We start from the raw sequence: 11,814 nt of genomic DNA on the forward strand, positions 1-11,814 counted from the left end.
AATCCTCTCCAACAACTGAGTTAGGAAGGACGCCTGTATCTTTGTAGGGACTGGGTGTACTGATACACCATCCAAAGTCTAATTAATAACTTCACCATGCTCAAACGGATATTCAATTTCTGATTTGTAATTTTTTTACCAATCTACCAATAGGTGCCCTTCTTTGCGAGGGATTGCAAAACCTCCCCCGTCTTTGTGGTGGAATCTGTGTTTGAAATTCTCTGCTCCACTCAGGGACCTTACAGAAAATTGTATGTGTGGGGTGCAGAGATGAGGTAGTCATTCAAAAATCATGTTAAACACACACAGAGTGAGTCAATAAAACCTATCATGTGACTTGTTATGCACATGTTTACTCCTGAACTTATTTAGACTTGCCATAACAAAGGGATTGAATACTTATTGACTTAAGACATTTCAGCTTTTTAATTTTTAATTAATTTCTAAAAATGTCTAAAAACGTAATTCCACTTTGACATTACGGGGTATTGTGTGCAGGCCAGTGACACAAAATCTCAATTGAATACATTTTAAATTCTGGCTGTTACACAACAAAATGTGGAAAAAGTCAAGGGGTGTGAATACTTTCTTATGGCACTGTACTTTCTGTAGGCACTGTACATTCTGAAGGTACTGTAAGACCCATTTTGATCAAGAAAAACCCTGCAAGGAATGACCATCCATGAGATCAAATCCATTGACTCCATTTACCATTCACTGTGTTGTTGGTGCTCATAAAATGTATCAGAACTTCAGAATTAACAGAGAGCCCACTCTGGAAATGTGATGTAGTTGTACAGCATATTGTTCCAAACAATGTGTCTTATAATGAAAAGAGCACTTCTGAGATTCATATTCATATTTGTAATCTTGAATACATTTGTGAAAATGTGTATTTCATAATCTAGACATACTCCATACTCCACGCACTATAAGGAACATAATGGCAATAAGATTTTGTCTACATAATGCACTGTTCACAGATCATAAGATCTTACAAGAGGTATATATACAGTGCCTTCAGAAAGTATTCAGATCCCTTGACTTTTTCCACATTTTGTTACGTTACAGCCTTATTCTAAAATGGCAAACTTTTTTTTTAATCCTCAGCAATATACCCACGATACCCCATAATGACAAAACGCAAACAGGTTTTTAGAAATGTTTGCAAATGTGTTAAAAATAAAAAGCAAAAATACCTTATTTACATACAGTAAGTATTCAGATCCTTTGGTATGAGACTCGAAATTGAGCTCAGGTGCATTATGTTTCCTTCGAACATCCTTGAGATGTTTCTACGCCTTGATTGGAGTCCACCAGTGGTAAATTCAATTCATTGGACATGATTTGGAAAGGCACACACCTGTCTATATAAGGTCCCACAGTTGACGGTACATGTCAGAGCAAAAACCAAACCATGAGGTCGAAGGAATGTTCCGTAGAGCTCCGCAACTGGGTAAGGGTACTGGGGAAGGGTACTAATAAATGTCTGCAGCATTGAAGCTCCCCAAGAACACAGTGGCTTCCATCATTCTTATATGGAAGAAGTTTGGAAACACCAAGACTCTTCCTAGAGCAGGCCGCCTGGCCAAATTGAGCAATCGGGGGAGAAGGGCCTTGGCCAGGGAGGTGACCAAGAACCCGATGGTCACTCTGACAGAGCTCCAGAAGGACAACAATCTCTGCAGCACTCCACCAATCAGGCCTTTATGGTAGTAGAGTGGCCAGACAGAAACCATTCCTCAGTAAAAGGCACATGACAGCCCGCTTGGAGTTTGCCAAAAGGCACATAAAGACTCTCAGACCATGAGGAACAAGATTCTCTGGTCTGATGAAACCAAGATGGAACTATTTGGCCTGAATGCCAAGCGTCACGTCTGGTGGAAACCTGGCACCATCCCTATGGTTAAGCATGGTGATGGCAGCATCATGCTGTGGGGATGTTTTCAGCGGCGGGGACTGGGAGACTAGTCAGGTTCGAGGGAAAGATGAATGAAGCAAAGTACAGAGAGAACCTCAATAAAAACCTGCTCAAGAGCGCTCAGGACCTCAGACAGCGAAGTTTCACCTTCCAACAGGACAACGGTCCTAAGCACACAGCAAAGACAACACAGGATTGGCTTTGGGACAAGTCTCTGAATGTCCTTGAGTGGCCCAGCCAGAGCCCCTACCTGAACCCGATCAAACATCTTCGGAGAGACATGAGAATAGCTGTGCAGTGAGGCTCGCCATCCAACCTGGCAGAGCTTGAGAGGATTTGCAGAGAAGAATGGGAGAAACTCCCCAAATACAGGTGTGCCAAGCTTGTAGCGTCATACCCAAGAAGACTCAAGGCTGTAATTGCTGCCAAAGGTGCTTCAACAAAGTACTGAGTAAAGGGTCTGAATACTTATGTAAATGTCAGTTTTTTATTTGTAATAAATTAGCAAAAATTCGAAAAACCTGTTTTTGCTTTGTTATTATAGGGTATTGTGTGTAGATTGATGAGGTGAAAAAAATACATTTTAGAATAAGGCTGTAACATAACAAAATGTGGGGTCTGAATACTTTCCGAAGGCACTGTAGGTCTAAAAATGCCACTTGTCATTATTTAAAAAAAATATCACTTGTGATACAAATGTGAAAAGCATGTCAAACATCCTTCCTCCCAATGGCATTTCTTTGTGATCATTGCCAGAACAATAAATATATACACGCACGCGCACATGCACGCACACACACACACACACACAGCTACACAAACTGACAAAAAAACCTGTCCAAGACCAATGTACTAAATGAGAACCACCGGGTTGTCAACAAGCTACTGGCCCAAATCCAGCATGCCTTTTCAGATATGCCTAGAGTGGAAATTACTTCTGCTTCACAATGCACAACTCAGCATCTGAGAGCTCTAAAATAGAGAGAGCTTATCCAGACAACCTGCCTGACAAGCAGACAGCAAATAACCACCTGAGGTAAACCAAGTCTGCACCGTGACAAACTCATACATTCATAAACAAATAACTGTACATATGCATATGTATACACATGTAAAGATACAAGTACACACACTCGCACGCACACACTCACTGGACCCACACACGCACACTGTCTGGGGAGAGCAAACGGCTTGTCAGGCTAGGCCTCCCAGCATTTCCTGATGCTGTCGGATATGATGGTTCTGCCTGATAACATTCTAGTCCGAGGCCAGACAGGGAGCAAGGAGTGAGGCAGCTTCTCGTACCCCGTACACGTGCTTGGCTCCCGCCTTGGCTGCAAACATGGACAGGATGCCGGTCCCGCTGCCGACGTCAAGGACGATCTTGTCCTTGAAGGCGTGCTTGTTGTGGTACATGGAGTTCCTGTAGGTGAGCGTCCTCACTTCGTCCTTCAGCATCTCCTGTTCAGTGACAAATGATTGGTATCAGGGTGGGAGGTGTCAAAACCACTTCTAACAGTGTATCAAGGTGAAAAACAAGGTGTTATTCAATCAAAGCCATATTAACTTCCATGACAATATGAACGTAAACTTAGTGTAGTGTGAGTGGATGAAATACAGTATATTAAATATGAATCCGCCAGTCACTGTAATCCCACCCTTCCATTTCAGACACACTGGTCCACATTGAAAAACAGTGGGGGGTTACTCTTAAGTCAATTCAACCATTCTCTTTCTCTGTCTGTCAGGAACATTCACAGAGCAGAAATTATAAAAAACAATCTGACCTAGTAAATTAAAAAAATGTCACAGAACAAACCCCATCTCACAGGTCTTACTTGAAATATGCTCTCTACCCTTCTGACACCCTCCTCCCATATACCCTGGAACAGTTGGACATCTCTGGGGAGGAGCTGCAGTTCTGTGAAGTTTTAGGCTGGTAGTGGAACTAGGTGGAACACAGTACATCTCTGGGGAGGAGCTGCAGTTCTGTGAAGTGGTCTAATGTGGGCTGGCCTTTAGTGGAACTAACTTTACATAGAGTCATGTAAGAACACCGTTGGTAAGAACTGAGAGTATATTTACAAAGCGTCTTAAAGTAGAATAAGAATAATAATGATACTAATAATAATAATAATAGTATTACTACTACTACTAATAATAATAATAATGATAATAATAATAACAATGATTATACTAATACTACTAATAATACTAATAATACTAATAATAATAATACGAATAATGATACTAATAATAACAATGATTATACTAATAATAATAATAATGATACTACCAATAATAATAATTATAATGATACTACTACTACTACTACTAATACCAATGATACTAATAATAATACTAATAATAACAATACTAATGATAATAAAAATAATAATAATGATAATAATAATAATGATAATAATAATGATAATAATGATACTAATAATACTACTACTACTAATAATACTAATGATACTAATAATTATAATAATGGTACTAAGAATAATAAAAAATAAAAATAATAATAATGATAGGAATAACACCACTACTACTACTACTACTAATAATAATAATAATAATAATATTAATGATACTACTACTACTAATAATAATAATAATAATAATGATACTAATAATACTAATACTAATAATAATGATAATAATGATACAAATGATAATAACAATAATAATAATGATACTAATAGTAATAATAAAAAATAGTATGAGGGCTCATCTAAAATCAAGACCCCCCCCGTCTAATCTTATGCTGATCCTAGATCAGCATTACTACTTTAAGTTTGAGAGGCTTGATGCATACAGCCCCTGGGCAGCCCTACCTCATGGATTCCAAAGTGGGCGTAGGAGTCAAAGTAGTAGTCCCTGGAGGTCATCTCCTCAGGGTTGAGGAACTTGGCCATCTTCCCCCGGCCAGGGCAGCTAGGCAGGGAGGCAGCGTGGGGCGTATGGGGCGGCCGCGGGACATGGTGGACGGAGGGCACAGGCTTGGGCAGCGAGGTGGGTTGCACGCGCTGAGATTGGATGATGCGGATTGGCTGTGGCTGCTGCTGTTGCTAAGGGATATTAGAGAATGGTAACACACAATAAAGACATCATGGGGCGGGAGCAGATTTCTAAAAGTCAGGTCTTCTACAGAGAAACAGTGGACGAAGGACATACTGTATGATGCTAAAACTGTAAAACCCAATGAATTGATTTTGTGTTAGCACAACATTCTTTGCATTCACCTCACAATCTGTGGGAAGAACAGATCTTGCAGCAGTTTATATTCTTTGCTATTTTCCTCTCTCATTTGTTCTTTCAACGGTCACTGGCTTTCCCATGGAGCCCCAGAGGTGAGTGGACCAAGCGCATTTGTCTAGAGACAACACTAACAGTATTGACAGGATGTCTGTCTGTCAGTCTGTCTGAGGAAAGCAGAAGATACAGAATTCTACAAAGAATGTGTGCCTTTAATGCCTGCTGGGAGAGCACAGACAGAAGCCTGTCTGATCAGCCCATAGCTCAGCGGAAGAAAAATGATCCAGGATTTCCTTCCCTTCCAGACATATTATCAAGAGCAGAAAAAGGGGAAAAACGAATTTGAGCATTCAACTCAATCCATGTCATGTTCTGTTCCCTGGTGCACATATATCTTAAGATTTAGATTTCACTCTCATGGCTATCAGTGATATTGATCTGGCCTTGTTAAAGAGAGTCAGTCCTTCTCCTCAGTCTTGTGCTCGGCAGCCACTCTGACTGTGCAACTTTGTCTTTGTCCTTGTTTTGCCTAGTAATGAGGATGGTCTGTCAACAGGGGGCAGAGCAACAGGCAGCTCCAAACACTGGCTCCATTCACACAGAATAACCTGTTCTATTCACATACTGGGTAAGCAGAAAGATACATGGCAACAAACATTACTTTCACAGATGGACAAACAGGATGGGCAAAAACAAACACAGAGACAAGAAAAAAAACTATATTAAAACTATATGGGTACCACAGTAATCATTTTTCGCCACCTATCTTCTGTTCCTCAAACTTTTACTCTCAAGCATAGAATGCTACAATTCTCATGTTAACTACATCTAAAGTAAACCCCTGGTTCTGCTGATGAGAATTGTTCTCCTCTCTCTGCTCATGCAGGGAGTAGTAAAGGCCTAGTGCAGTAATTTGGTGGAATGTTTAATATGTATATAAATTCGTTTTTTATTGTGATTTATCAGGGGGTGCTGCAGCACCCTCAGCACCCCTTCAAACCGCGGCTATGCGTTTCCCCGGATGATCCACTCAAGGGAGCAAGCCAAGACAGCCGTTCCAGTTTGAGGTTGCTACAGGACCAAGGACAGCGCACGAGCTAGAAACGCGGGGCTTCGCGCCTTAAATCACGTTTCTCTGAATCTTTACCTGTGACTGACCGACTGCAACCTTTCTCTGGATTACGAACAAGCCAAAATAATTAGTGGCAAACACAAGTAGGCTATCATTAGTGTAGCTCCTATTAAACAGAGTGTCACACGAATCAATTACGTTTACGGAACTCAACTAATGGTCAATGAACAGTTTGAAGTCACTGTATGCTTAGGATAAAAATATTGTATGAGTGAAGCGTGCCATTTGGTATAGACATTTTACAGGGCATAGTCTATGTTGCACAAAAGTGGACCCAAAGAGTACCAACACATATATTGCAGAGGTACCAGCATACACTTGTGCGTGATGTGCTTTCCATGCTTGAAATGAGAAATTAACCTGACAATAACAGCGCAGTGGACTATTCATCACTCACGTTGATGTGTAGCTTTGCCTATGAATTAATCGAAGATTGCACACCTACCTCAGTGCTCTCAGACTCCGCCATTTTCCCCCTGAGCAGCATACAGCGGGAGGAGTGTTTAATTCCCATAAAAGCCCAGGAGATTTGTTCTCGAAAGGATGAAATTATTATCTTTTGAAAGGATTTAGTCGGAGTTATTTTTGTCCACACTTTTCCTGAACTTGTAATTTACAGAGACAATTGCTGTGAAATTATATTTCAAAGACAAAAAAAACGACATAAAGTCTCACAGGAGTAGCGACCTCTATTAGCAGATAAAAGTGTTCTGGATTCCATTGTGCAAAAGTTATATGTCTCCCATGTCGCTTTCTAGGAGAGCATACGGCAAACCTCTCATCACTTTGCAACCCTTGAGGAAAATGAATAAGGTAAACGGCATTCCATGTTCTCCAGCGATGTAGGCTACTCTAGATCAGGTGCAACGCACACTATCAGATCACATTTAGGAGCAAGTTGTTAATTTATGGTCGGAACATTGGTGTCTAAAAATAGAGACCCATATCCCTATTGCTGTGATGTCTTGGAGAAAAGCAGGCAACATGTTATTTCCTTAAAGCTTTGGGTTGTCACACTCTTGATCACCCCTTACAGATGTTCATGCCATCTTATTTTCCACGAGATTATATTGCAAGCATTGCATATTTAAGCCTATGAATAACGCAATAACTACTAGAAGAGTCCATTTCAGCGCAGGCACCTCCAAAACATAGAAAGGCTCAAGCTTTGCTTGATCTAATTTCCACTTTGTCGAATTGCTAGGCAGCCTCATATGGAAAGTTCAACTTTACTCTCAGTTTGAATGTGAAGATATGACAGGATGCTCAAAGCCTTGATACTTGAAACAGAAGGCACCACCACCTCAGTGCGCGTGTGAAATCAGTGCATGCTGCTCGCGGGTTTGGTTTTTCACCTTCTCAGCTGATCCTGTCATTTGAGATGAGTTCAAACACCTCAGTGAGAGGATAGGTGTCTAGTCAGTGAGGTTCTCCTGCTCCCTCTCCCTCCCCACAACTGAGATGAAAGAGACAGCATCCCTAAAGCCCCTCTCCCCTGCTTAGCCAAATGATTGTGCAGACAAGTAAGGGATGACACATTTAGCTTGCCCTCTTCAATTTTTTATTTAGGTACTTCTTTCATTTTTATCCAGCTATTCCATTCCTTTGCAAGTATATATTGTGGTGCTGCTCAAGACTGAGCTTTCCTGGATTTTTTAGTGTGCAATTTGACTGAGTAAAAGCTGTGTTTCTTTTCAGGCAATACCTACATCTGCCACCAAAACCACTCATGGCCCCTGCACACACCATGCATTGAGCACAGAAATGGTGTACTAAAGCCTGCACAAACACCCTGAAACCCAGATACTGCAACTATGCATGCACACCCACACACTTCAGGTCCTTGAAAAATGTTTGACTATCGAACAGATTGGTGGGGACAGATTGTGTTCAAATGGTGGCCAGCCCTTTGGCTTAAGTCTTTTTGCTCCTCAGATCTGATGCCACATCAGTGTCTTGTCCATCTGACTCTTTATTTCTCTGAACACAGTTCTCAGCGGAGGACAGACAGTCTCATTGTGTCAGCTGTCCTCCATTCTCCCCATAAGAGCCTACTTTAAAAGTGAAGCGCTAAAATTGCTTCAATTACCTCTTCTGCTTTCTCCTGATCTATATACCCGCCTTTTCATGAGCAAACGACTGTTACTGAAAATATCCCATAGTCTCGTCTGATCAAAGAGCAAAGTAACAAGGAATGACAATGATGAAATACAATGAGTTGGAATGATTAGCCTCTTTTTTTACTGATGTTGCTCAGAGCTGTATATTGACTCTTGCTGTTGTCTCACAGTTACCTCTCCAGGATGTTCTGATTGGAGAAGTGTTCCCTCCAATTTAACAGAGAAACTTTTAGTACGGAATTTAGAGCACCTCCTCCTAGGTCCTAGAGATATTTCCAAAATATTCCACATTTGCATGGTAGTCCCAGAACATTGCACTCTCACAGGAGGGAGTGGGAGTACCCGTGTAGGAGAGTACAGCAGGGGGATATTTCTGTAATGCTCACTGACATTTTGTGCAAATCTACATGCTGCACGCCATCACCGATTGTGGAAACCCCCCAAAAACAATTGGCATACAGTCACTGATTGCACCTTGCAGATTTATAGATAGATGTGTCCAATTTTTTTTGTTGTTGTATATTTTGTTAATATTTGTATTTTTTTTTTCAAAAAATGAAGCACTTTGAGATTATTCTGTATAATGTAATACATTATTCTTGTTATCTTGTGAGTATGCAAAACAGGTGTAGGCCTACAGTAAAGCATACATTCTATTGAACAAATATTGAAAAGAGGATTCAAATATAGTCATTCACCTCTCTCTCTCGTCGCTCTCTCTCATCCCACTCTCTCTCTCGCTCTGTTTCTTTACCTGCTCCGTTTTCCTCTGTTTGGCTGGCTTGACCCAGGCTGGCTTTTGTCTACTCTGTTTAAACAGACAGAATTGTGAGCGAGTTCATTCCAGCTCAGTGAACTGTGAATTGACCTACACAGCACTTCTTTGGTCTGGCTCTAAGGCTATACATTTTTTAGTCCTGATAATGATATGTAACCTAATTTGGAGTTTGGTGATAAGTCATTTTTTATGAGATGCTATGATCTAAAACAAAATGGTTGCTCATAGAACACGGTTGTTTTAGTCCGCAGTGATTTGAGGTGAATGATTATGTGCCATAGAATAGATGGCCCACATCCAATGTACTTTCTTCTATGTAGATGTAACCCAGTGGTAAAAATGAGATTGAATATCAATCTCAGAACCTACCTAAAACACTAACAGACTAATCAGCTTTGAGGAATTGGGCTGGGGTGTGGAAAAAAATGGAATTTCCATGCATGGGCACATAGAGAAGTCAGATTTGAAAGTTCCTAATAAGACACTTTAGTCATCACCTTTGTGCACAAAAAAAATCCATTGAATTATTCAAATAATTGTTGCTGAGGCCATTTTTTTCATCACTCACAGCTGAAGATATTAACATTTTACATTCATCCAATGTCTGCCATGTTTTTGGATGACGTCGTCGCTGCTCGCACTGCTCCCTGTGCGCACTGAGTGCTAGTGTGATGTGATGTTGGTCCCTAGAAACCGAATGCAACCCAGATGCATTCAGAAAGTGCATTCAGAAAGTATTCAGACCCCTTGACTTTATACACATTTTTACAGCCTTATTCTAAAATTGATTAAATCATTTCCCCCCTCATCAATCTAGACACAATAACCCATAATGACTAAGCAAAAACTGGTTTTTAGACATTTTTAGAAATGTATTAAAAAAAAGAACAGAAATGTCACATTTACAATAGTATTCAGACCCTTTATTGAGTACTTTGTTGAAGCACCTTTGGCAGCGATTACAACACCTTTGGCAGCGATTACAGCTTTGAGTCCTCTTGGGTATGACACTACAAGCTTGGCACACCTGTATTTGGGGAGTTTCTCCCATTCTTCGCCGCAAATCCTCTCAAGCTCTGTCAGGTCGGATGGGGAGCGTCACTGCATAGCTATTTTCAGTTCTCTCCAGAGATGTTTGATCGGGTTCAAGTCTGGCCTTTGGTTCGGCTACTCAAGGAAATTCAGAGGCTAGTACCAAAGCCACTCCTATGTTGTCTTGGCTGTGTGCTTAGGGCTGTTGTCCTGTTGGAAGGTGAACCCCAGTCTGAGGTCCTGAGCGCTCTGGAGCAGGTTTTCATCAAGTATCTCTGTACATTGCTCCATTCATCTTTCCCTCTATCCTGACTAGTCTCCCATTCCCCGCCGCTGAAAAACATCCCCACAGCATGATGCTGCCACCACCGTGCTTCACCGTAGGGATGGTGCCAGGGTTCCTCCAGATGTAACGCTTAGCATTCAGGCCAAAGAGTTTAATCTTGGTTTCATCAGAAAAGAGAATCTTGTTTCTCATGGTCTGAGTCTTTAGGTGCCTTTTGGCAAATTCCAAGTGGGCTGTCATGTGCCTTTTACTGAGGAGTGGCTTCTGTCTGGCCACTCTACCATAAAGGCCTGATTTGTGGAGGGCTGCAGAGATGGTTGTCTTTCTGGAAGTTTCTCCCATCTCCACAGAGGAAATCTGTAAGTCTGTCAGAGTGAACATCGGGTTCTTGGTCACCTCCCTGACCAAGGACCTTCTCACCCGATTTCTCAGTTTGACAGGCGGCCAGTTCTAGGAAGAGTCTTGGTGGTTCCAAACTTCTTCCATATAAGAATGATGGAAGCCACTGTGTTCTTGGGGACCTTCAATGCTGCAGACATTTTTGGTAACCTTCCCCAGATCTGTGCCTCATCACAATCCTGTCTCTGAGCTCTACGGACAATTCCTTCAACCTTCAGGGCTTGGTTTTTGCTCTGTCATGCACTGTCAACTGTGGGACCTTATATAGACAGGTTTGTGCCTTTCCAAATCATGTCCAATCAATTGAATTTACCACTGGTGGACTCCAATCAAGTTGATCAATGGAAACATGATGCACCTGAGCTCAACTTTGAGTCTCATAGCAAAGGGTCTGAATTCTCATGTAAATAAGGTATTTCTGTTGATTTTTAATACATTTGCAAAAAAATCTAAAAACCTGTTTTCTCTTTGTCATTATGTGGTGTTGTGTGTAGATTGATGAAGAGGGAAAATAATTGAAGCAATTTTAGAATAAGGCTCTAACGTAACAAAATGTGGAAAACATCAAGGGTCTGAAAACTTTCCGAATGCACTGTAGAGAGTCCATGAATCGATCGCCATTGCGAACGTGAGTAGATTACCTTGAAAACAACAGGCGGACATCTCGGACGCAGCGTCCAGTTGTTATTATACCTCAGTGGAAAACAGTCCCGAGAGAGGTCAGGTGCCATTTCGCATACAGTAATAGTTTCACAATAGAAACGTGCATGTAGTCTACAGTATATAGTTGTCCTGGCTATTGTAGCCATGTATGCTTACCTGCCCACAGCGTCCAGTTTCATTTGGTAGCTAGCTAAGTTTTCATACTAGCTTCTGTTTTGTCAT

The 11,814-nt window shown here is 41.2% G+C and overlaps 1 protein-coding gene across 1 annotated transcript in view; it reads right to left on the reverse strand.

Annotated features, from left to right (window-relative positions):
* Positions 1–7,598, reverse strand: part of LOC106573178 (protein arginine N-methyltransferase 8-B) — a 48,777-nt gene extending 41,179 nt beyond the window's left edge. Inside the window, exons 1-3 of the mRNA XM_014147925.2 lie at positions 6,760–7,598; positions 4,762–4,995; positions 3,227–3,382 (exon numbers count right to left, since the gene is read on the reverse strand). Coding sequence (XP_014003400.1) covers positions 3,227–3,382; positions 4,762–4,995; positions 6,760–6,828 — 459 coding nt within the window. The 5' untranslated portion in view covers positions 6,829–7,598. The remainder of the gene's footprint in view (positions 1–3,226; positions 3,383–4,761; positions 4,996–6,759) is intronic.
* Between the last annotated feature and the right edge of the window lie 4,216 nt (positions 7,599–11,814).

This window comes from Salmo salar, chromosome ssa16 (assembly GCF_905237065.1).
Source record: "Salmo salar chromosome ssa16, Ssal_v3.1, whole genome shotgun sequence".
NCBI lineage: Eukaryota > Metazoa > Chordata > Actinopteri > Salmoniformes > Salmonidae > Salmo > Salmo salar.